The sequence below is a fragment of the Thamnophis elegans genome, chromosome 5 (assembly GCF_009769535.1).
Source record: "Thamnophis elegans isolate rThaEle1 chromosome 5, rThaEle1.pri, whole genome shotgun sequence".
Classification (NCBI taxonomy): Eukaryota; Metazoa; Chordata; class Lepidosauria; order Squamata; family Colubridae; genus Thamnophis; species Thamnophis elegans.
Genome location: NC_045545.1, coordinates 92723533 through 92750214, shown reverse-complemented (window position 1 = coordinate 92750214; position 26682 = coordinate 92723533). Strand labels below are relative to the sequence as shown.

The following is a 26682-nucleotide window of genomic DNA, read 5'->3' as shown; positions in this document are numbered from 1 at the left end:
AGATTAGAACCGCTGAACTGCAGATAACAGTCAGCTGAAGTGGCCTGCAGTACTGCACCCTAACCACTGCGCCACCTCGGCGATTCCCTTTTGCGACTGTCTGACAATAGCAATAGCACTTAAGACTCATCTACGGCTTCACAGTGCTTTACAGCCCTCTCTAAGTGGTTTACAGAATGAGCCTCTTGTCCCCCAACAATCTGGGTCCTCATTTGACCCACCTCGGAAGGATGGAAGGCTGAGTCAACCTGGAGCCTGGTGAGATTCGATCCGCCAAACTGCAGGCAGCCGGCGATCAGCAGAAGTAGCCTGCAGTACTGTCTTCTAATCACTGTTTCATCGCGGCTCTCAATCAAAGCCAATGGGGGAGCCCGATTCACTTAACAACCGTGTTACTGACTTAACAACTGCCCTGATTCACTTCACAACTGTGGCGAGAAAAAGTCGTAAAAAATGGGGCAAACTCACTTTGCAGCTGTCTCACCTAGCAACATGAATTTTGGGTTAATTGTGTTTGTGAGTCGAGTACTACCTGAATTGGGGAGGAATGAATCACAGTTGATAATTTGGTTTATGCCTGTCTAATTTTTCCATGGCTATCGCACCATCAAGGCAATGTGATAAAGCAATGAAAGCTTAACTAGCAGCCGGGAATCTATTGGCAGAAACAGAGGACATTCAAAACACCGTGGACTAGCTTGGTGGGCAGGAGGAGATTGGGGTAAACATCTTTGAGCTCTTCCTGGATCCGCAGCTGACGTTAGAACATCACTTGTCGGCTGTGACCAGGGGGGCCTTTGCCCAGGTTCGCCTGGTGCACCAGTTGCGGCCCTATTTGGATCGGGAGGCACTTCAAACGGTCACTCACGCCCTCGCCACCTCAAGACTGGACTACTGTAACACGCTCTACATGGGGCTGCCCCTGAAAAGTGTTCGGAGACTACAATTGGTCCAGAATGCAGCCGCGCGAGCGATACTGGGTGTACCAAGATACACCCATGTTACACCTATCCTCCGCGAGCTGCACTGGCTTCCTATCGGTCTCCGAACACGATTCAAGGTGCTGGTCATTACCTTTAAAGCCCTACATGGCCTAGGACCCGGATACCTGTGAGACCGCCTACTGCCACATACCTCCCAACAGCCGATAAGATCGCACAGGGCGGGCCTCCTTCAGGTGCCGTCAGCCAGGCAATGTCGGCTGGCGGCTCCCCGGAGGAGGGCCGTCTCTGTAGCCGCTCCGACCCTATGGAATGAACTACCCCCAGAGATCCGGACCCTACCCACTCTCATGGCCTTCTGAAAGGCTATCAAAACCTAGCTATTCCGGCAGGCCTGGGGCTGTTGACCTCATGCTGAGGTCCAGCCCCGACCAGATTGAGTGCATGATGTGGTTTTTAATCTGTTTTTCTCTGTCTTTTTAATTCTTATTTTTAAAATGTATTTTCTGTAAGCCGCCCGGAGTCCTTCGGGATTGGGCGGCCTATACATTTATTAAATACTAATACTAATACTAATACAATTAAGGGGCAAATGGTAATGGAAGGGAAAGCTGGATCTCTCCATCCTGACCCTCAGTTATAGTACCTCAGGCCTTCAAAGCCTGCATTAAATACTACCTATTAGAGGGCACTCTGCTTTATACCGTAGAAGGAACCCAGATCAACAGGATTAACATTAGACTGGCAATCAAGTAAACAATAGAAAACAAAAGAAGAGAGAATCAAGCTGTTCTCCAAAACACCTGAGGGTAGAATGAGAAGCAATGGGTGGAAACTAACCAAAGAGAGAATCAACGTAGAACTAAGGAGAAATTTCCTGACAGTGGGAATAATTAATCAGTGGAACGACTTGCCTCCAGAAGTTGCGAATGCTCCAATACTGGAAGTTTTAAAGAAGATAGCAATAGCAATAGCAGTAGACTTATATACCGCTTCATAGGGCTTTCAGCCCTCTCTAGGCGGTTTACAGAGAGTCAGCATATCGCCCCCAACAATCTGGGTCCTCATAAAGCCCTATCAAAAGTCATTCCGATTCCCTACCCTGCTTTGCCTACATCCGGAGGCTGCCACGTTCGGCCACGGTTAAGGAGAGTCAGCATATTGCCCCCAACAATCTGGGTCCTCATTTTACCCACCTCGGAAGGGTGGAAGGCTGAGTCAACCCTGAGCCGGTGGGATTTGAACCGCTGAACTGCTGATATAGCAGTAGCCTGCAGTGCTGCATTTAACCACTGCGCCACCTTGGCTCAATAGCAATAGCAATAGCAGTAAGACTTATATACCGCTTCATAGGGCTTTCAGCTCTCTCTAAGTGGTTTACAGAGTCAGCATATCGCCCCCACAGTCTGGGTCCTCATTTCACTCACCTCGGAAGGATGGAAGGCTGAGTCAACCTTGAGCCGGTGAGATTAGAACCGCTGAACTGCAGATAACAGTCAGCTGAAGTGGCCTGCAGTACTGCACCCTAAACACTGTGCCACCTCGGCTCTAAGATGTTGGATAACCATTTGTCTGAAGTGGTGTAGGGTTTCCTGCCTAAGCAGGGGGTTGGATTGGAAGACCTCCAAGATCCCTTCCAACTCTGCTATTCTATTCTGTTCAATACCCCAATCAAGGAACTATCAACACAGACATATAAGTTGACACTAAAAAACAGCCTAATCAAGAATCCACCAAGCACAGGTGAGACAGCCACTATTATATAAAAATAAGATCAAACCCCACTCCCTCCCAGCACTGATGATGTTACCTAGTTTGGTAATGAAATGTCTGCAAGAAAAACCACCAAGCTCAGAGAGCACGGAGGTTCTCGCGGATTAACAATGTCTTTATTCTATCTTTTTATTATTCTATCGTTGTTCAACTTGAAAGTAGCCCTATCAAAAGTCATTCCGATTCCCTACCCTGCTTTGCCTACATCCGGAGGCTGCCACGTTCGGCCACGGTTAAGGATTCGAAGCTTTCACTTACCTTTCAAGGTCAGGACAAGAAGGCCTTCATACTGTCCCGAATGGCCCCTCTGCAGATGGGGCAGCGCCTCAGATTGGGAGCACATTCAGCGCACACCACTAGGTGGCCACAAGGAACCAGCACAATGGACACATCTTTGTCCATGCACACTTTGCACATCCGTTCCTCTTGAAGCCGGCGTAGTTTTTCTTCCATGCTGGCGGTGGATTCTGAAAAGAGAGGAGAGATCATTTCGGAAGGCAGTGGGGAGTTGGATTAGCAATAGCAACAGGCGTTGGACTTCTAGGCCACTTCACAGTGCTTTTTACAGCTCTCTCCCTAAGAGGTTTACAGAATCAGCCTGTTGCCCCACAACAATCTGGGTCCCGTGACCAGACAAAAGGGCGAATGACAAAACCGCGTTGCTAAAACCGCGACGTCATCAACGTGCCAACAACAGCACGGCGACAACAGCGCGGAGACAGAAGGGCGCTTTACAACAGCGCGTCGACAGAAAGCCGATTTAACTTAAGGTAAGGGTTAGGTTTAGGGTTAGGTTTAGGTTTAGGGTTAGGTTTAGGTTTAGGTTTAGGGTTAGGGTTAGGGTTAGGGTTAGGATTAGGATTAGGTTTAGGGTTAGCGTTAGGGTTAGGGTTAGCGTTACGTTTAGGGTTAGGTTTAGGTTTAGTTTTACAGCGCGCTTCTGTCGCTGCGCTGTTGTCGGCGCGATTCAGCGCTCATTCGTCGGAGCGCTTTAGAACACGCGGTTTTATCACCGCGGTTTAGTCGGGCGCGGTTTAGTCGGGCGCGGTTTTGTCGTTCGCCCTTTTGTCGGTGAACCCATTTGACCCACCTCGGAAGGATGAAAGACTGAGTCGACCTTGCTCTGCACTCACAATCTAGGACTATGAGATACATTGAAAAGTTTGACCCAGTGATAATGAGCTCAGCTTTAAATTTAGGGGGAATAGATTGGGACATTGTTTGTGCAGATAGGTCAAGCCGTGGCACGACAAAACTGTGCTCGACTAAAGCGCGCCCGATTAAACCGCGTCGCTGACATCATCAACAGGGCGACAACAGCAAGCGCGGAGAAAGAAGGGCGCTTTAAATAGTGCTTTGAAAGCAAGCCGATTCAAGTTAAGGTAAGGGTTAGGTTTAGGTTTAGGTTTAGGTTTAGGGTTAGGGTTAGGGTTAGGTTAAGGGTTAGGGTTAGGGTTAGGGTTAGGTTAAGGGTTAGGGTTAGGGTTAGGGTTAGGTTAAGGGTTAGGGTTAGGGTTAGGGTTAGGGTTAGGTTAAGGGTTAGGGTTAGGTTAAGGGTTAGGGTTAGGTTAAGGGTTAGGGTTAGGTTAAGGGTTAGGGTTAGGTTAAGGGTTAGGGTTAGGTTTAGGGTTAGGTTAAGGGTTAGGGTTAGGTTTAGGGTTAGGTTAAGGGTTAGGGTTAAGTTTAGGGTTAGGTTAAGGGTTAGGTTAAGGGTTAGGTTTAGGGTTAGGTTTAGGGTTAGGTTTAGGATTAGGTTTAGGGGGGTTAGGTTTAGGTTTAGGGGTTAATTTTAGGTTTAGCATTTATAGCGTGCTTTTTTTTCCACGCTGTTGTCGCGCTTTGATGACATCAGCTATGCGGTTTCGTTGAGCGCCCTTTAGTCGAACGCGGTTTTGTGGTGGAACCAGGTCAAGCAGCTATGTCCCATTTTTCTGGGGGAAAAGTCTCGTTATATGGAGTTATTGTCTTGCATAAGAAGCCTAACAACTAGACTCACCAAAACAGTGCAGTATGTACCAACATTATAAGGTGCTTTTTTAAAGAGGCAACAGGGCTTTGTTTTTCTTTGAAGTCATTTTGCTTCTCATCCAAGAAGCTTCTGTGCCTGTGCGCAACAGGGAAGGGATACAGGGCAGAAAAACATCCCGCAGAAAGCACAGCTTCACAACACAGGCCTTTCAGCAGTCCCAAGGAGGCTCCACACCCATTTGCACCACCCAGGTGACCCTAAAGACACAGATAAACCTCCAAGTGGCCTCAGCGACCCTCTAAAAGGATGCAAATGACCAGCGGTCTGCAAGGAATATAAATCCTTCCATTCCCCACCATTCAGTCAGAGCTGAAGAAGCTTCTTGGATGAGAAGCGAAATGTCTTCAAAGAAAAACCAAAAAGTCCAGTTGCCTCTTGAAAAAAGCATGAGAATCTCCATAGACATGTGTTCTGACCCCCCCTTCACACACCAAAGCACGCCGAGACAAAGATACTTCGAGGATTTATTAACACACAACTAGCCCTTGGAAGCAATCCAGCACAGACTAGACGTTGGCAGCAATCCAGCAGACTAACCTTGGCAGCAATCCAGCCTGCCAAGCTAGCCACGAGAGTTCTCCAGTTCTAGTAAATACGTTGACTCCTGCAACGGGCGTGTGGACAATCATTCCTTTTATAGTCTTGAGAGGAGCCTAATTACCAGCAGCTGAGTGCAATTATCTCCTGTAACTGCGTAACTGTTCCTTACGCCTATTAGCTCTCCGTTGCCGGGCATCCAGGACCAACTCCCTTGTCTCCTCCCCACTGCTGCAATGCATGAGGTCAGGATCACACTCCCTTGTCTCCTCCCCACTGGTCCAAGGCTCAGGCGCCTCCTGGTAGCCAACAAGCCTCTCTGCGCCCTGTTCAGAGTCGGAACCCTGTCCAGGGTCCTCCACATCCTCCAGACCCAACTCATAGGGCCCCTCGCTGTCGGAGTCTGGTGGCAGTTCCAACGGCTTCTGCTGGGCCGCAACAGACATGTACCAACTTTATCCATCAAATGTCATAGGTAAGACGAACTATGAGTTTTATCATTCACATGTTGTCAAGTATCGGTGAAACACATAATATGCTCACAGTGTTTCTCAACCTCATCGACTTTAAATGTGTGGACTGCAACCCCCAGAATTCCCCAGCCAGCACATTAGGAAGCCTGAAGCTAAAGAAGAATGCTTTTCAGTAGCATTCACCTTTAGCTTCATGCTCCCTAATGCTTTGTGTTACGTAAGAACAGTGCTTGTTCTCATGCTTTACAAGAAGTAGTAAACCCTAGCTATTCTAAGAAGTAGAAGAGAACAGAAAAGAAGAGGAAGACCAGCTGTCAGGATGGATGGACTCAATTACCAAAAAAAAAAGTGGATATCCTGTTGGAAGACCTGAAGGACACAGTTGGGGATGAGTCAGAACCTTTATTGTTATGATACATCATGTATACAACGAAATTGGTTAGATCCTCCTGGAGAAAAATTATCTCCATGGTTGCTAAAAGCTGACACTGACTTGATAGCACATCGTCATGATTCCAGGTTCATACATTTAATTTGATTTAGACTTAGGAAGCTTCCAGACTGTCAAGTATTTCATTAACTTGAACTCCCCATGCAGCCTGAAAGCAATTGGCAGTGGTCTGCCGATTGGATATGCGGAGAACATTGCAAATCAATTCAACGGAGCCAACATCATTGTCCTGGTCCTTCCCTTCCATCCCACACAAAGGTCATTCAGAAAAACAAAGCCAGCAACCTGGCATTTTACAGAGGTATTTTCTCCTGCTGAAGAGAAACTGGAAGTCTCTTTAAGAAGAAACTATTGGACAGTCACTTGTCTGAAGTGGCATAGGAATCTTCTGGTTGAGCAGAGGGCTAGACTGGAAGACCTCCAAGGTCCCTTTGAGCTCTACTCTGAATAATGTTCTGGTTAAACAAGGGACTAATTTAAGCACTTGTTGATATCACTCCTGCTCCTTCTGGCTTTGTTACTGAATGGAAGTAAAACTATCAAACTACTAATTCATTTAAAAGACTTGAAGTATTCAGGATCCAGGAAGACGACGGCCGAAAGAAAGGCTCTAAAGACAAAAGGCCGCCCATGTTTTGTAGTTTGCAGCTAAGGCAGAAATTATTCATCTTAATTTATTCAGCTAAAATTATTCAGTTTCAACACTCGAAGACCAGACAAGGAACAATGGATGGGAACTGAACAAGGAGAGATTCAACCTAGAAATGAGAGCAATTTCTGACAGTGAGAGCCATCAACCAATGGAACAGAAGTTGCCTTCAGAAGTTATGGAAGCTTCATCACTGGAGGCTTTCAAGAAGAGACTGGACTGCCATTTGTCAGAAATGGTATAGGGTCTCCTTCTTGAGCGGGGTGGGGGTGGGGGGGTGGGGGTTAGACTAGACCTGCAAGGTTCCCTCCAACTCTGTTAATCTGTTAATCTATTCAGGTACATCACCTTTGTAGTTGACACAGAGGAGAAAAGATGCTTTCAAATTGGTCTGGAATGTGGAAGCACCCAAAATCACGACCAGTGAATTGATTTCTAGTAATAGCAGGAGATGGTTCACTTGGGGGGGGGAGGAGGGGGGAAAGAATCCTCTGGCAGGATATGGAACTGGAGATAGTCTTAGGCAGAACAACCAAAGAGAAGGACAGCCCTCATAGCAGATGTCTGCAAAATGAGTCAACAGTGTGACCTGTGAGGCTGTGAAGGAAAACAAAATTCTGAGATGTATCCCTAGAGGGACCACCAGCAGGATAAAGGAGATCCTAATGCCAACAAAAGTGTGTATAGTCAGGATTATGGTTTTCCCAGTTGCAATGGATGGCTGTGAAGGTTGGACGTTAAGAAATGCTGAGCACCAAAGAATGGAGGCCTTTGAACTCTGGTGCTGGAGAAGACTCCTGCGAGTCCCTTGGACTGCAAGGCGGTCAAACCGGTCAGTCCTAGAGGAGATCAACCCTGACTGCTCTTTAGAAGGCCAGATCCTGAAGAGGAAACTCAAAGACTTTGGACACCTAATGAGAAGGAAGGACTCATTGGGAAAGACTGAGGGCAAAAGAAGAAGGGGACGGCAGAGAAGGAGGTGGCTGGATGGAGTCACAGAAGCAATAGGCATGAGCTTAAATGGACTCCAGAGGATGGTAGAGGAGAGAAAGGCCTGGAGGAATGTTGTCCACGGGGTCGCAATGTGTCGGACATGACTTCACAACTAACAGCAACAACAATAAAAATCCCACTTTATGGGGCGTTGGGCAGACGCCATGTGGAATACTGTGTCCAGTTCTGGAAACCTACTTAAAAAAAGATATCGATAAGATCGAGGGAGTCTAGAGATGGGCAACAAAAGTGGTGCATGGTCTGAAGGACGAAACGTGTCAGGAGAGATTGGGGGAACTGAATATGTACAGCCTGGAAGAAAGGGGGACTTGATTGAAACCTTTAAATATATTAAGATAGCAGTGGTGGGATTCAAATAATTTAACAATCGGTTCTCTGCCCTAATAACCAGCTGGGTAGGTGGGGCTCGGTGGTCATGTGACTGGGTGGGCATGGTCAACTCATCATTCATGTCGATGGGGGCTTCGCCTTAGGTGTTACAATATAATAAGGGTTATCCAGAGCAGCGTTTCCCAACCTTGGCAACTTGAAGATGTCCGGACTTCAACTCCCAGAATTCCCCAGCTGGGGAATTCTGGGAGTTGAAGTCCGGACATCTTCAAGTTGCCAAGGTTGGGAAACCCTGAACCAAAGAGACAGTTTCTGTGAGCAGGTCAATAAAGATTAGGCTAGAAACAACACCAGAATGTTTCCTTCCTGCCTTCCTTAGCCCTGTAAAGTAGAAAAAACCCAAAGGAGATTTTTTCCAACAACCGGTTCTCCGAACTGTTTAGAAAGTTAACAACCGGTTCTCCAGGATAGGTGCGAACTGGCTGAATCCCACCACTGTAAGGGAGTGAATAATGTTCTAGAAGGCAGTATTTTCAATATTAAGCCAAAATCACGAACACGGGAGCATAGCCTCAGAATGACAGGTGTGAAATTTAAAAGTCATGTTAGAAAATATTAGTTCACCAAAAGAAGCTTGGAACCAACTTCCGGCAAAGGTAGTAGGTCAATCATCAGTAGCTGCGTTGAAATGTGCTTGGGATATACACATGCCCATCATCTGACAAACATTTTAAAAAAATAAAATTTAAAGAAAAACTGTCAAAGGGCAGACTCAAGGAACCACTAGGTCTTTTTCTGCTATCAGTTGTCTATGTTTCCAATAGATATATGTTGTGGCCCAGCAGGTGCCGTTGGAGCTGCCACCAGACTCCAACAGCGAGGAGCCCTCTGAGTCGGCTCTGGAGGATGTGGAGGACCCTGGACAGGGTTCCAACTCCGAGCAGGGTGCAGAGAGACTGGTTGGCCACCAGGAGGCACCTGAGCCTTGGACCAGTGGGGAAGAGACAAGGGAGAGTGAGCCGGAGGCCAGTAGTGAGTTGTTCCTGGATGCACGCCATTGAAGAGCTACTAGGCATCAGGAACAATTACGCAATTACAGGTGATTGTACTCAGCTGGTGGTCATTAGGCTCCTCTCCAGACTATAAAAGCTACTTGTGCACACGCCCCTCTTTGCAGAAGTCAACGCAGGATTGAATGTCGGAGGACAGTACTGTGAGCTTGGCAGGCTGGATTGCTGCCAAGCCTTATCTGTCTTTATTGCTGCCTGAGTTTGTCTGAGTTGCTGCCAAGGTCCTTATCTGTTTGTTCTGCTTGGCTTTCAGCCACCAAGGTTTTGGTGTCTTGCTATTAAAGTACATTCCAGTTAAGCTTGTCTCGGCATTCCTTACTGGACGGAGGAGGGGGTCAGATCAGATATACTAGTAGCAAATAATAGTAATTTCTACTAGCGTTTGCTACTAGTAACACAACTTGTTACTTTTTCTTTGCCATTGTTCTCCACCTGCAGGAATCTTTACCTGGCTCACGGGAGCTTTCTGCTTGTGCCTCTCTTCTCACTCTCCAAGGATCAGGTTCTCTTTCCATAGACTCTGGATGAATATGTGGAGAATAAGAGAGTGCATTAAAAGACAATGCTTAGAACTGCCTTAGTGCAAAAGAAAATGTGTGTCTCAAAGACATTTGCCGAAGTTGTCTAAAATAAGTACCTATACAGTTGTCCCAAAGTGGCTTTTTCAAAAGGCAACTGGACTTTCTTTGCTTTTCCTTGAAGATGTTTCACATTCTCATCCATGAAGATGGATGAGAACGGAAGAAGCTTCTTGGATGAGAAGCGAAACGTCTTCAAGGAAAAAGAAAGAAAAATCCAGTTGCCTTTTGAAAAGGCACCTTTGGGGACAACCATGACCTGGATGACTGAGAATCTGCGTAGACATTTTCCTACAGAGTTCAATCTTCAAAGGATGCCATCAGAAGAAACTTCTGAATATGTGCTTTGTGTTGAAATACTCGCCAGAAGTAACAAGATCCTTCCCTTGATTTTGGATTATCTGCATGTGGATAGGCCACCCTTCCATCAACAGTGATTTTCATTTCTGCTGGAGGCAAGTGGTGCACAGTGACTTCTTGGAAACAATGGCACCAGTGGAGGTGGGGCACATAATGGATAGTTATTCATTGTTGTAGTTTTCTTTAGAAGTTTTTCTATTTAAGGTTAGAGCTAAAGCTGCCAAGAATGGGAGCTTAGGGAAGAAGCTACATGAGGCATAGTCACATTACTCAATTCACATGTTACAATTGGTGTATTAAACAGATCCAATTATTTTTTTTAAAAAAAAACCCCTACAACTGTGTAAATTACAGATTTCCAATGTACGTATTTTCTATATAAAGCTTTGACTTTGACTAAATAAGATACTTAAACTGCCTTATACTGCACCCAGTTTTGGTTGCCACGATGTAGAAAAGATGTGGAGACTCTAGAAAGAGTTCAGAGAAGATCAACAAAGAGGATTAAGGGACTGGAGACTAAAATATATGAAGAACGGTTGCAGGAACTGGGTGTGTCTAATAAAAAGAAGGACTAGGGGAGACATGATAGCAGTCTTCCAATATCTCAGGGGTTGCCACAAAGAAGAGGGAGTCAAACTATTCTCCAAGGCACCTGAGGGTAGAACAAGAAGCAACGGGTGGAAACTAATCAAGGAGAGAAGCAACTTAGAACTGAGGAGAAATTTCCTGTTAGTTAGAACAATTAATCAGTGGAACAGCTTGCCTCCAGAAGTTGTGAATGCCCCAACACTGGAAGTCTTTAAGATGATGTTGGATAGCCATTTGTCTGAAACAGTATAAGGTTTCCTTCCTAGGCAGGGGGTTGGACTAGAAGACCTCCAAGGTCCCTTCCAACTCTGCTATTGTATTTAAGGCTTACATCCCAAAGCTTTTTTTTGTTACCTTATGTGGAACTTTTGAGTTTGTTTATTCCAATCAAGTATTTCAGTGCAGATATTCTCTCCATTTTCTCCTATTAAGAGTGGGCTGACCTAGTCCATATCACTCCATATATTTGCAAACACACACAAATAATCTAATTTTGATGGGCAATGGACAGCTTATAAATCTAATAAATAAAAAATAATCTGTGAACTGCAAGCAAGTGTGGTAATGCAGCTTTCAAGATGGGAGAAATTTACTTACACTTTTGTCTCAGGAGATTGTTAGTCATCCATCCAGGTCATAGTTGTCTCAACGATGCTTTTTTTTTTTAAGGCAACTGGATGGTTTTTTAGGAAAAAGTAGATGCTTCGCTTCTTATCTGCTTCTCAAATGTCTTCTTCCTCAAACAACAGTCCAGTTGCCTTTTTGTTTAAGGCACATTTGCGATACCTACACTTATTGGCATCAAACAAAAATGGGAACCTTTGTTTTGTTCCTCTAGTAAAGAGAGAATTTTCCAGTTTTTGCTCATAGATAAGCTAAATGACATAATACAGATGGAAAGAATGGCGTTGTGTAGTGTCCATGGTGAAAATGTTTTTACTTGCAGAGAATACTGACTTATTAAGAGAATTACACCTCTTTGTCCGTGGAAGGTTTTTTTAAACAGGTCTGATTGATAACGGAAGTATACACTCTTGTTAGAGAGACCCCATGCTGTCATTCTACTAATACCTTTTACGTAACAAACATGCTCTGGAAATCACTAGTTGCTCATCTTTGGAGATGGCCTTAGTCTGCATGAGGCTTTTAACAGCATGTCAAGTGTTACAATCACCTCACATGATTGAAGCCAGGATTTTTTTTAAAAAAGGACCAAGGGGTCAGGTCAACAACTACATTTAAATCAGAGGTGATTCGGTGTTCAAAAAAATTGTGGGACAACAATCTCCAGGGAAGTCACAGAAAACACAAGTACACTGAAGTGTGCTTGATGCGGCCGTGAGGAGCAAGATTTTACAGGCATATATACTGCGTCTGGCTTAAGGAAAAGAACAAGAATGAAGAGATACTCCAATGAGGGCTTTAAAACTTATTTCTCCAAGCTTCAGCATCCCATTATATTAAACTGTCCCACAATGCCCTGATCTTTACCTCAATAAGCATTCTTCTTTTTAGTATTTAAATTATTATTAGTTTATCAAAATATAAAATACAAAGAAAAATGAAAGTAAAGGGAAAGTGAGGGAGGGAAAAAAAAGAGGAAAAGTGTAGAGTGAAAAGCCAAAAAGAAAGAAAAGCATTGACTTGCAACTCCTTTTAGCAAGGTAGAATAAGATAATAACACACAGTCTCAACTTTTTGCTTTTACATAATAATATAGGCTAGTCATTTCTCTTAACAACAAAACCCCGAGTTTCATTTTTTCCCCACCTCAGGCCCAACGCCCAGAAGTGGTTTCCCAGTAGAAATGACTCAATATGCATTCTGAGCATTACAAACATTACTATATGATCAGAGCAGATGAGAGTCGGTCGCAGGTCTTGTGCCTTCTGCTTGGCTGCTAATTTGATCCCAAAGTGCCAGTGGATTTCAATTTATTTTACTACTGGTTTGCTCGTGCGCGCACCGTGCGCATGCGCAGAAGCATCCGGGTGGGTGGATGGGTGGGTGGAGCCTCCCGCCACCATTACTTGTTCACCCGATCGGGGGCAAACTAGCAGAAACCTACCTCTGCAAAGTGTCCAAAGCAAATATGGGCCTTGTTCAAACACAGTTGGATAAGAGCTTCCATCTCTTGGTATTCAGCCTCAGGCCCACACCAGGATGGAGGGAAAACCCACCAAGAGAGCATTTTGCACCACAGTGATCAGGGGTGGGCCAACTGGCTCCCATTGCAGTTAAACAGCAAATGCTATATGATCAAACAAACCAAGCTAATTGGGGTATTTTTGCTTCTAGTTTTCCTCTTTTTTTGGAATTGATATTCTTGCCTAAATTCTCACAATATTTAGCCCTGCCAGCTTATCTCCTTCAGGTTTAATACCCATCTTTGTGCTGCGCTACTCATAAATGTTCCCCTTCCCTGAGCTCTAATATTTGCAAACTGTGTTTCTGGACAATAGATTATGTTGCAGCTTCTAAAAAGTGAGAATTATTCTTTCTATACAGGGAGTCCTCAACTTATAACCACAATTGGGGCCAGAATTTCCATTGTTAAGTGAGCAATTGTATGACCATTTTTCGCTGTGGTTGTTAAACAAATCAGGCTTGCTTCCCCAATGACTTCACTTGCTGGAAAATATCTGGGAAGGTTGTAAATGATGATCACATGATGACACTCCTCCCCACCCACATTGTAACCATCATTAATACAATTGCCAAGGGGCTGAATTTTGGCTGCATTACTGTAGGGCTACTGCAATAGCTTTAAGTGTGAGAACCAACTTCAAGTCAGTTTTTTTTCCCCAATGCTGTTTGAAAGGCTCTAAGTTGTAAAGTGAAGGACTGCCTGTTGCTGATACTAAAAAATCCCACTAATATACTGTTGCTGAAACTAAAAATGTACATTATAGGGTGGAAATAAGTAATCCAGTGTTTTTCAACCACTGTGCCGCGGCACACTAGTGTGCCGTGACATAGTGTAAGGTGTGCCGTGGGAGAATTACTTTATATATAGTCAATATAGGCACAGAGTTAAATTTTTTTAACATTTTCTAATGGTGGTGTGCCTCGTGATTTTTTTCATGAAAAAAGTGTGCCTTTGCACAAAAAAGGTTGAAAAACACTGAAGTAATCCATCCATCTAGATCAGGGGGAGGCCAACCTTTTTATACCTTCTGCCCACTTTTGTATCTCTGCTAGTAGTAAAATTTTCTAACCGCCCACCGGTTCCACAGTCATGGTGATTGATAAAGTAGGGAAGTAACTTTACTTTATAAAATTTATAAAGCACAGGAAACCCCTACCGCCCACCATGAAAGCTGGAACGCCCACTAGTGGGCGGTAGGGACCAGGTTGACTGCCACTGAACTAGATTGTCTAAAATGTACGATTATGGGATACTGTGCAAATAGTGCTGTGGTGTCCTCCTGATGTTAAAAGACAGTTGCCTAAGAGGTCAGCACTAAGGATAATGTTACCAAAATTAAGCAAGACTTAAAACCTCTTTTCTGTAAGAGCACCTACCACGAGAGCTTTCAGAATAGTCTTCAGACCAATGCAAGTTTTCTTCCTGAAAACCAAGACAAGATAGATGTCACCAAGGAGAAAACTGTATTAATTACTAAGGTATATACAGCCACCAAGCTCACAGGTTCTAAATGGCATAGAGATTAAAAGCAAATATTAAAAACAAAACAAAAGATTAACTGTAACCAGGGCCGGATTTAGATGAAAAGAGGCCCTAGGCTATTCCACTTATGAGGCCCTTTCACCTCCCATTTTTAAGTTTGTAAATTACATGAGAGACAATAAAATACATCATTACTGTGATATATATCAATATATATCAATATATATAGCTGGCCTCCTGACGGAGGGCGACTCTGCTCTGCGGCAAAGGCAGCGAGGCCAGCCGCCTCCCCTGCTGCGCTCAGCTGCCCGGCTCGGCCCCCTCGCCCTCACCTGCCTGGCCGCTGGTGGGCTCCGCGTCGACGGGGCGGCTACTGGGAGCGGCCGCGCCTCTCGCCCGACCGCCGGTGCCGGGAACGTGGGCAGGCTCCCCAACTGCCACGGCGCTGGAACGATCTTAACCAATACATTTTTATGTTTGTTTATTAGTCATCTGCGTAGAATTTCTCCTTATTTTCGGTTCAGTGTTTTAGTGTTCACTGTTTTTAGAATAGTGTAATTTTAATTTTGCTAACAATTTGAATGTAGGCCCCTCTTGATCTTGAGGCCCTAGGCTGAAGCCTAGTTAGCCTATAGGAAAATCCGGCACTGACTGTAACAGCAAAGATACAGTATAAAACAAGACTAACAGACATACAGGGAGTCCTTAACGTACAACTACGACTGAACCCAACATTTCCCCTGCTAAAACAGACAGTTGTTAAGTGAATTTTGCTCCATTTTACCACCTTTCTTTCCACACTTTCTTTTTAAGTGAATCCACTGCAGTTGTTAAGTTAGTAACGTGGCTGTTAAGTGAATCTGGCTTCCCTACTGGCTTTGCTTGTCAGGTCGCAAAAGGGGATCGACCCCATGACCCTGGGACCTGGTGACATTCAGAAATATGAGCCAATTGCCAAGCCTCTGAATTTTGATCAGGTGATGCTGCAACAGTTGTAGGAGAAACAGTCATCAGTCATTTTTTTCAGTGCTGTTGTAATTTTGAATGGCGACTATAAACAAATGACTGTAGTGTGGGAAGTTATCATCCAGCCCTCTCCCAGAAAAATGAAATATCCTAGGAAATATTGAAAAGGCAGAATGTTTCTCTGGATGTAAAAAGAAGCATGTTTTAAAAGACAGAATAGTTGCCTGTAGCTTCCTGCCTATCCCCACTTTGTCAATAGGCCCATTAAGACTAGCCAGGCTAGCCCACTTTACATAATAAAGACTTCTCCACTGCAGCTGTAGGGGGAAGGGATATTACTCAACTCCACATGGCATCTGATAACTCATCTATGGATTCAAAATAGCATAGAGAGTAGCCCCCTGCATGGCACCCTGGGAGTCTGACAACCAATCAGAATACATTTCTTACACAGGAACAGAAAACAGAGAGGTGGGACTAAACAGGGTATAAAAAGCCTAGCAAGCCCCTTCCTCAGCCCTTCTTCTCCACCTACATTGAAGCATGTGATCACCTTTTCTGTTCAGGACTCAAGCCATGTGGCCCTGTCCAACAATAAACCATCTTTCCAAGCAGCCTCCATGTCTCCAGTGTCTTTTCCCCCACTTGGAGCCGAACCCAGAAGGACATTTCTTTCAACAGTAGGTCGTGGGCTGTGTGTACTTTACTAAATGCCTGATGAGCAACTCCATGACCCATTCCAAGGTCTCGGGAAAATACAGATGTTCAGAGATTATTTAAAGTCCTGCAGGTTGGGGCAGTCTAAAGCTCTGGGGCAAGTGGGGGAGGGATATTTTTTTTTCCCAAAGGGCAAGTGTGGTGCCAGAGAAAACACACTCCCTAGATCCCATTAGATACCATTGCTTAACAAAAAGGACACGAAAGATTATGATGATGTCAGATCTTACCGGGATGGCAGAAATGTGAAAGAGTCCCTAAGATCATCATCACCCCATAATCCCTTGCGGAGTGGAGTCTGGGCAAGCGAATGGCGCTAGCAGGGTGGTTTTTAATGGTCCGGATGCCCTTCCGGTCACCAATACAGAGTTTTGTTCAGCACATATAGTATATTCTCAGTATACCCAGACAGAAAAACATCTGCCTCTATCTAAGATCGAACTCACAGCCTCCTGATTGTGGGGCAAAATCTCTACCTCTAGGCCACTGCACCACTCCAGTCCCTAAAATTCTGGACCATCTTCCAAATGGTCTTCAAAGATAGCTCCGCATACAGAATTAATTGCAATAATCCATGTGACCAAAGAGATGCTCCCACCTGATTTATTACCCACATGGAAAATATGCAGCACCCAGAGAACTGTGCGCTGATAACCACTGGTACTTTTTCTCCGGATTGAGTTTAAGCCTCTTCATCCAGATCTAAGCAGCTTCCAGTCACTCGGGCAAGACCCTGACAGACTCATTTGGTCAAGTTATACAGATATTATACATCTGTACCTCTGAATATCATCAGTGCACTACATCCCTATAGCATAGGACAGTGTTTCTCAACCTTGGCGACTTTAAGTGTGCTGTGCTGGCTGGGGGATTCTGGGAGTTGAAGTCCACAGGACTTAAAAGTCGCCAAGGTTGAGAAACACTGGCATAGGATGATCTTATCATATAGATATTAAAGGAGAAGTGTGAGAACACTGGGTACTGATGCACCATGTAAACTAGGAGCATTGGCTGAATCTCCACAGCCACAGAGAAAGAACAGAACCACTACATCTCCCATTCTCAAAGCCTTGTGTTCTGACCTACTAGGCTTCCCCAGCAGCATTAAGCAGAGTCCTCGTCCCTATAAACCCCTTTTATTTAATTTACACTGAATTCCTCTCCAGCCAAGTCTTTCCTCTCCGCACAGTCTTTCAAGATAGTTCACAATTACCGACCTTTATCAGGCTTGGAAAGTGGCCCGGCCGATATCGTTCAGATGCCGCAATACTTGGCAAGAATGCAGGAATGAACGAATGGTCTCCTGCAAATTCCACTCCCCCTTCGCTCCTCTTTTATTCCCTTTGGGAGGGGCCATTCACTGTCCACCTGTGGCCTTACTCCCAAGTCAACCCCTGTTCTTTAGCTGTTCCCTTCATCTGGCAACTCTGCACATGCGCACCCTGGGAACAGGCTCCAGCTGTTCCTCTGCCTCACTGATGTCTGACTCCGAAGGCAGCTGATAACTGGCATACGGCCCTGGACCCATCTATGCCTCCAACATGGAGCCCTCATCAGCGCCTTCCCCAGACTCCAGGACTGGCCCATGTTCCTCCCCAACCTCCTCACTGTCTGAATTTGCTATCAGCTCTGCAGGCCACAACATCTTAGACCAGGGGTGTCAAACTCACGTCGTCACAGTGGCATCAGTGACATATCAGGATTTTCCCCCCTTCACTAAACTGGATGTGGGTGTGGCCAGTGCGTGACATATCCGGCCCATGAGTTTGACAGCCCTGCCTTAGACCTTCCAGGAGGATACTTGTACCATCGTGGTATCAAAAGAGATCAAGAACAATCAGTATAATTGCACCGTCCCCATCTCAGCTCCACCAAAGATCCACAAGGATAACCAGTGCTTTCTCCATAGGATGTCCCAGCCTGAAACCTGATTAAAATGGGTCCAGATAATCCCCTTCTTCCAGTGTTTTCTAGAGCCGCAATGGAATCACCTTCTCAACAATCTTATTCAAACAGGGAAGCTTGGAGCTCGGATGAAAATTCTCCAGAACTATTGTACCCAGCAAAAGCTTTTTGAGGACAGGCCTCACCGCTGCTTCCTTCAAGACAGGCAGAACTGTCTCCTATCTTAAGAATTAATTAAGAATTATTACTTATTTGAGAGACCGCCTTCTGCCAATTACCTCCCTCCGTCCCATCAGATCGCACAGAGTAGGCCTCCTCCGAATTCCATCCGCCAGTCAGTGCTGACTGGCGACTACGCGGAGGAGAGCCTTCTCAGTTGCAGCTCCGACGCTATGGAACAATCTCCCCGTGGAGATCCGTAACCTCACCACCGTCCAGGCCTTCCGCACAGCCCTCAAGATCTGGCTATCCCGTCAGGCCTGGGGATAAAACTTCACTCTCGCCCCTCCCGAATGTTGAATGAATGTTGTGTTTTTACCGCTAATTATTTTTACTCACATTTTCTTTTTGTGTTTTGTCCTACACTCCCCTCCCCTATTATTGTAAGCCGCCCTGAGTCCCCTCAGGGAAAAGGGCGGCCTATAAATGTTTAATAAAACTAAAAAACTAAAAAAAACTGCAACGTGCTCTACATGGGGCAGCCCTTGAAGAGTATTCGGCGACTTCAGCTTGTCCAGAATGCAGCCGCGCAAGCGATTGTGGGTGCACCTCGGTTCACCCACGTAACACCTATCCTCCGCGAGCTGCACTGGCTGCCTATTGGTCTTCGGATACGCTTCAAGGCGCTAGTCGTCACTTATAAAGCCCTTCATGGTATTGGACCTGGGTACTTGAGAGACTGCCTGCTGCCAATTACCTCCACCAGACCGATTAGATCCCACAGATTAGGCCTCCTCCGAATTCCATCCGCCGGCCAGTGTCGACTGGCGACTACCCGGAGGAGAGCCTTCTCTGTGGCTGCTCCGACCCTTTGGAACGAACTCCCCGTGGAGATTCGCACCCTCACCACCCTCCAGGCCTTCCGCATAGCCCTTAAAACCTGGCTGTTCCGACAGGCCTGGGGCTAAAGAATCGTTGCCCCTATCTCGAATGGTATGATTGTTGCGTTTTAACTATGTATTGTTTTTGTGTTGTTGTTAACTGTCTGTATCCCCCTTCCCTTGAGTTGTGAGCCGCCCTGAGTCCCTTCAGGGAAAAGGGCGGCATACAAATGAAATAAAACTCAAACTCAAACTCAAACTTATCACAGCCCAGATCCAACCACACATTTCCAGGGAGTCCCTCAAACAAAGAGGGACATAGATCTAAATCACAAGTGCCTGGATTAACAGGCCCTGTTGACAAAGAGTCAATCATTTCCTAAGTGACACGGCTGTCCCTTTGGGCCTGATCAGTCACCGGTTAACTCAGAGCAGATCTGAGTGTTTGTCCAATGCCTAGAACATTTGTCAATAGTCTTGTGACCCTCAAATAAAGAATAAGTCACTTTCAACAGAGCTGCTAATCAACTATCTGTGGACGGAAGAAATGCATTTTGCTGTTCTAATTGCTGTGTAATTCTTAACACAGTAGGACTTCAATATAGAAGTGTGTGTTTTTCTCAAATGGTTCTCAGAGTATCTTTTTTTTTTTATCCCCTGAAACTCATCACAAAACCTGGGAAACCCAAAGGTCATATGGGAGCAATCCAATCTGAGATCCTTATCACACCTCCCTTCCAGACAGGGGACAAAGGCCTTCATAGGCTAAACAGGGGAAAAAATGGTTTTGGAATCCACCCAGAGCATTAGTCAACCAGAACAGACCAATTTAATAGGTCAGTGGCGGCTAACCTTTCTGCTCTCGCGTGCCGAAATTGCGCGTGTGACAGCACACACACGGGTGCCCACACCCATAATGTGTAGGAAGTTATCACCCAGCCCTTTCCCAGAAAAAATGAAATATCCTAGGAAATATTGAAAAGGCAGAATATTTCTCTTGGTGTGAAAAGAAACATGTTTTAAAAGACAGAATAGCTGCCTGCAGCTTCCTGCCCATCCCCCTTTGTCAAGGAGCCATTAAAGCCTGAGCTAGTCCACTTTACATAATAAAGAGTTCTCCCCTTCAGCTCCAGGGGGATGGGATTAAGGTATGATAATATTGGCCCTTTACCCAACTCACCACATGGCATCTGAGAACTCAACCAAACCTGGATTCAAAACGCAGCCTAGAGAGTTGTCCCTGCATGGCCCCATGGGAGTCTGACAACCAATCAGAATACATGCTCAAGTTCAAAGGCCAGAGAGGGCATAAAACCAGCAACTCAGCTTCTCTTCCCTTCCCTTCTCTTCTCCACCAACATTGAAGCATGTGATCACCTTTTCTGTTCAGGACTCAAGCCACGTGGTCCTGTCCACCATTAAAACCATCTTTCCAAGCAGCCTCCATGTCTCTCCAGTGTCTTTTTCCCCACTTGGAGCCGAACCCAGAAGGACATTTCTTCCAACAAATGTAATTTGCCCCACCTCCTGTGCATACCTGCATGACCCCCCCCCCCCATGCTCCTCCTGCCCCTGCGCATCCACGCGATCCCCCTGCCCTGTTTTGGGCTGCACCCCCACCCCACAGCCTATTTTGGGCCTAGCAGGCCCCCCTGAAGCCTCCTAAAATAAAAAATGGGCCACAAAGGAGGCACGCCACATACCCCGCGCATGCCCATGTAACACCCTCTCTGCGCATGCATGCGCGTCTCCTACATGCACGGCAGAAATCAGCTGGCCGGTAGGAGGTGGGCGCGTATCCGCAGTGGAGCTTAGCTGGGTGATGGCTCGCCTGTCCACAGAGAGGGCCATCGGTTCACCATCATGGTAATAGGTCTTACCTCCCTACATGGAAGGGCAGCATCAGCAACCCAAACAGCAATTAGAGAGAGATTTGAACATGATAAAGAAGTGATCGTAATATCCTTCACTTTTTGATCTTGTTGCAGCTGCTTGGAGTAAAAAAAAAAGCATAGGTCCATAGGACCACCTGTGGGTGTGGGGCCCTCAGCAACTTCATTGGGTCTATGGCTGTCCTGGAGAAGGGCGGCATACAAATAAACCGAAACTGAAACTGAAACTGAAACTGTCATAAAGGTCACGAACCCCTGAGCCATATCAGTCACGAATCCAATTAAAGTCTCCCAGGACTATTATCAGTCTTGGGGAATTCCACTGCCAGCTTACTGATGGATTCAAGCAGTTTGGTCAAGATGTCACTATGCAGGAAGGTGGACATAACAGCAGCCACTAGCTGACTTTCTCCCTGGAACCCAACTTTAACCTTGCATCCAGTTAGCTGCCCTGTAAAAGCTTCCAAAACTTCCTAGATGACAAACTGCCACCCCATCCCTGGTGCCAAACCCAAAACCCAGCTTGGATATATCTCAGAAAGGAAGGAAGGAAGGAGTGGTAGGTTTCAAAATTTTTTAGAACCTCTTCTGTAGGTGTGGCCTGCTATGTGGGAGTGGCTTGCCAGCCATGTGACCGGGTGGGAGTGGCTTGCCATCCATGTGACCGGGTGGGAGTGGCTTGCCATCCATGTGACTGGGTGGGTGTGGCCAACTTGTAAAATGTGGTGAAACTCACTTAACAACGCTCTTGCTTAGCAACCAAAATGTTGGCTCAGAAACTCTGGCATTTGAAGCACGCAAGTCTTAAAGCTGTCAAGTTACAAGACCTTTGCACCCCTAACCCCTTAGAAAAAAAAACCCAGGGGTGTTCAAACTTGACAGCTTTAAGACTTGTGGACTTCAACTCCCAGAATTCCTCCTCTTGCTCTTCGTCTTGATGATGTGCGGACGAGCGGGGGGAAGGCAACTGGAACCAGTTCTAAACGGCACTGTAGATTTGTGGAACCTCTTCTATAGAAGATGTTAGAACTGGCAGGAACCCACCCCTGGAAAGAAGGAACCCCTTCCAACCCCTTTGTGTGTTTGATATACAACATGCCAGGACAGCCACTTTACCTAAGATAAGAGAGCCCCTGTTAGACATATTCAGACATTTTAACAGCATCGGCTATTATTTAAGCTACCGTCAAGACATACTCACCAACATTACATTGGATTGTTGAGTGTGATCTATGAAATCTCTCCCTCTGGACTGGAGCAGAAATGCACATCTGTGGAAGTTGGGGGTGAGAGGGGTAAGGAAGAAGATTGAGAAAAGGTTAGTTGTAAATATTTGTTTGTTACTTAGTATCAAATTGCAACAGAAGGATATAAAACGTTATCTTCCATTGGATCTGTCTATGAGGATTCTCAAGTCATCCAGGCCCTGGTTGTCCCGAAGGTGCTTTCCCAAAAGCCAATTGGACTTTTTTCCCCTTAAAAGTGTTTTGCTTCTCATTCAAGAGGCTTCTTCAATTCTAACTGAATGGTGGGGAAGGGCCATTGCCAACACAATCCTTCAATCCAATCCCCCCTCCCCCCCCCATCATCAGTTACATCCAAAAGATCATTTCAACCTCAGGTTCAAAAGAGTCTGCCTCAAAAGAGAAACATAGGTACTTCAGAATGGATCACCTTGGAAACCACCTGGCGTGCTCTATCCAGGGATCGTCCCCTTCTTCCCAGTTCCTCAGCGCACCATCACAGTAGAAACACCGCACATAATCTTGTTGACCTGAAAACATCCATGGCGAAAGAACACAGGCTGGTCAAGAGCAACAGAGACAAACAAACAAACAAAAAATCATTGCCAGATGCCTGAAGATGCCAGGACCCCCACTCAGATTTAAAACTACGGCAGGGATCAATTACTACCCTCCCTGCTATAGCCGAGGTGGTGCAGTGGTTAGAGTGCAGCACTGCAGCTGACTGCAGTTCAAATCTCACCAGGCTCAAGGTTGGCTCAGCCTTCCATCCTTCCAAAGTGGGTAAAATGAGGACCCAGATTGTTGGGGACAATAGGCTGACTCGGCAAAACAATTAGAGAGGGCTGTAAAAGCACTATGAAGCAGTGTATAAGTCTAAGTGCTATTGCTATTTTGATGGCTATGATTTTTCTGGCTGGGTCCAGAGATGAAGAATTGGTTCAGAATTCAGGGAATCCACTCTCTTTATGTGCATCAAGGCCAGATTCACTTTTCACTCAGGACAAAGAACCCCAATGCCTATATAAGCCATGCTGAATTAATAGCAATAGCAATAGCAGTTAGACTTATATACCGCTTCATAGGGCTTTCAGCCCTCTCTAAGTGGTTTACAGAGTCAGCATATCGCCCCCAACATTCCGGGTCCTCATTTCACCCACCTCGGAAGGATGGAAGGCTGAGTCAACCTTGAGCCAGTGAGATTTGAACAGCCGAACTGCAGAACTGCAGTCAGCTGAAGTAGCCTGCAGTGCTGCACTCTAACCACTGCGCCACCTCGGCTCTACATTCCAACATGGGAAATAGTGGAAGAGGAGAACAGAGGTTAGCCGGATAGACTGAATTCTATTCCTAGTGACCAAAGCCTGAATTATCCCCCATTTTAGTTTGTTTTGTGATTTCAAGAGGTGCTCACAAGCCTGCACACCATTGCACCAAAACGGTGCGCCTAAGAGTTCAAAACTGATGGCAGGTTAGAGAAAATTCTGCACCCGTCAATTCCCTTCCACGGAAAAATCCTTGCCTTTCTGCTATGTGTTACTGCTCACTGGCCCACTTGTTGAGATGGGCACCTTTACAAATTCAATAAATATTCAACTGAAGCTACGGCTGTGGATTATTTCCCATAGGGTGCCAAATACTTAAAAAGAGAATGGGGAGATGTACTGCACCTCTGGAAGAAAGGATTCCTCCCAGAGGAAAGAGAAAGTCTGCAAAGCCTCTACGGCTTAGGTCCAAATTGCAAACAATTTCCCATACAGTCCACACTATATAAAGTGTTGTCTTTGTCTAGTTATTTCCCCTTCCCTTGTCTATTGTGAGCCGCCCGGAGTCCTTCGGGAGTGGGCAGCATACAAGACAAATAAATACAAATACAATAATACAAATACACTATACTTTCTGCTCTTTAATAGGGAACCATTTGCAGGTTGCGGTACACACATCTAACAGAAACTGTAAATTTTCCTTTTTAACGGCACACTTTTACTGTATGTCTCCATTGGAACAAAAGTGCCACAGACTACAAACGAGGAGATTGTGAATTCTTGGCCTCCTTTAGGCATGAAAGCCAACCAGGCGACTTAGTACGAATTATTCTTATTCACTTCACAGGGTTGTTGTGGGGAAAATAGGAGGCAGGGACATTAGTTATGCCTATCTCTGAGTTATACAAAAGTTAGTAGTTAAGGCAGCAGGCTTACTGTAAACCTCCATTAAACCTTCCAAGTGTGTTTCAACTTCCCACTTAGTCACAAAAGCAAGCAGGGTGACTTTGGGCCAGTCCCTCTTTCAGCCCAACCCACCTCGCAGGGTTGTTTTTATGGAGAAAAAAGGAGAAACTTGTGATATATAGATATATATATAAAATATATTCGTCACCTTGAATTATTTATAAAGCTGGGATACAAATAAATTTAAATACAGATTTAATACAGACATAAATTTAAAAAAATAAAATAAAATATGAAGGCCACCAGTTTCATGAGCTACTCCCGGGCATTCAGGAATAACATACGCCGTACATTAACATGGTTCCACCACAAAACCGCGGTAGACTAAAGTGCGCTCGACGAAAGCGCGTACCTGACGTCATCAAAGCGTGACGAAAACATCACGCTGTGAGCGGTAAAGTTAAAATTAACGCGAAAACCTTACCCTAACCCCCCCAAACCTAACCCTAAACCTAACCCTAAACCTTACCCTAAACCTAACCCTTAACCTAACCCTTAACCTAATGCTAAACCTAACGCTAAACCTAATGCTAACCCTTAACCTAACCCTAAACCTAACCCTAACGCTTAACGTAACCCTAAACCTAACCCTAACCCTTACCTTTATGTGAATCGGCTTGCTTTAAAAGCGCTTTTTAAAGCGCCCTTTTTTCTCCGCGGTCGTATTTGTCGCGCTGCTGATGACGTCAGGTACGCGCTTTAATCGGGCACGCTTTAGTGGACCGCGGTTTTGTCGTGCCACGCATTAACATAGATGGAACCTGGGTCATACCCATCAAAAGCAGTTCTCACATACCTGTATAGAAGAAGCCTGCTCTGGCCAACAACCGGGGAGACACTGGAGAATAAGAGGGCCAATTCTCAAACGACACCAACCGATCTCCTTCTGTCTCCATATATGGGTATTCTGGCTGACCACCTACAGGGCTCTCCTCCACATTTAAACTTTGTAGCATGCCAAGAAATTGGCCATCTACACAGTCTTGGTGTTCTTCGCTCCAAGGCATCTGTTGGATATTTCCTACAATTTTGTCCTGGACATACAGACATGATGGGAAGAATTTCTTGTGCTCTACCATAGGATCCTCTTCAGCTACCCAATTGTACAACAACCCACCACAGCAGAAACACTGGACGGTGTCCGCAGGACCGACAAAATAAAAACCAGCGGCTGCCAAATCAGTTGGAGCCACAGGGACGCTCGCTGGCCAGAGCCGAAATGTCTGAAGACGCTTAATCTCTGACTGCATGCTGGATCTCGACCAATGCAAAGGGGTCCACTGAGTGTCCTCTGAAGATGAGCTGCTTCCCTCATCCTGGCTTCCCTCTGGAGAAAAGCTATCTCCCATTTCCCAGCTGCTGGACAGGAGACTAGTCAAAACATTCGTAGCGAGCTGGACGCCCGATGCGATGAAATGTTTTGACATCGGAGCAGCCTGCATTTCTAAACCCTCTCTGACTCTACCCACTGTAAATTCTGGAAAACTCTGAACTCAGAGGCCAATCGGACTCCTGAACAGCAGATGAAAAAAGGATGCTGGGTTTTCTAGAGCGTGCCAATTTGTTAGGGTTGGGGACAATGGCAGTCTTTCTGTCCAGTTCTTCTTGGGCCTGGAGAGGGAAGGAAGAAAAAGAGAAGCTTTTAAAAAATCAAGCCTTAAAATCAGCTTCAAGCCTAAAATCAGTTTTCTGGGTGGGGTATATTAGGAGACAATTGTCCTCTCCAAAACTTGCAGGAAAACCTTTCAGAAAGAACTTGTTTTTAAACCTTTTCATTCTTTGTATACATGGTTAATACCAGGCAGGGGGGTGAGGGGTGGAGGGGGGGGGGGGAAGGACAGTGACTTGGTGACTCATTTTCTGAGTAATCATGCTTAGTGGTTATTCCATTTACAAAAGCATGAAATGTATAGAACAGTTTAGAAAGGATTTTCATTGAATATTTCAGCTTCCAATTCCACAAAAGAAAAAAGAAAAAACCCAGGGGAAACACTCCGTTCCTTTTAAAGGAATCTGCTTTTTGACAAACAAACCACAATGTGTTTAATAAGACAGTTAGCTGCATTGACAGATACATCCATTTAATGATCAGACTCAACTCAATTTTTATTTATTTTTTACCTCATACAAATATATAAATAAATCTGAAAACAAGGCTATCACCTTCAAAAAAAATAGAATTTTAAATATTCCTTCCACCCCCTACTCAAAACATAGCACCCTACCTCATATGCTGGAACAAGCCATAGCTTGTGGTTTA

General features: G+C 45.4%; 1 protein-coding gene across 1 annotated transcript; it reads right to left on the bottom strand.

The window, feature by feature from the left end:
- Window positions 1-2978: 2978 nt before the first annotated feature.
- Window positions 2979-25864, bottom strand: BIRC7 (baculoviral IAP repeat containing 7). Its single transcript, XM_032218620.1, has 7 exons — window positions 25219-25864; window positions 22622-22721; window positions 22149-22218; window positions 20811-20939; window positions 14322-14367; window positions 9716-9787; window positions 2979-3181 (listed from the first exon to the last, which is right to left on the bottom strand). The coding sequence occupies exons 1-7, from the start codon at window positions 25862-25864 to the stop codon at window positions 2982-2984; spliced, it is 1263 nt and encodes a 420-aa protein (XP_032074511.1). The 3' UTR covers window positions 2979-2981.
- Window positions 25865-26682: the final 818 nt, after the last annotated feature.

Excerpts from the sequence above, each read along its gene's own strand:
- BIRC7 (XM_032218620.1), bottom strand. The coding sequence starts at position 25,864 with ATGCAGGCTGCTCCGATGTCAAAACATTTCATCGCATCGGGCGTCCAG. Across the intron at positions 22,722-25,218 it reads AGCAGGCTTCTTCTATACAG|GTCAACAAGATTATGTGCGG; the intron begins GTATGTGAGAAC and ends GGATGTTTTCAG. Across the intron at positions 20,940-22,148 it reads AACAATCCAATGTAATGTTG|GGAGGTAAGACCTATTACCA; the intron begins GTGAGTATGTCT and ends CCTTCCATGTAG.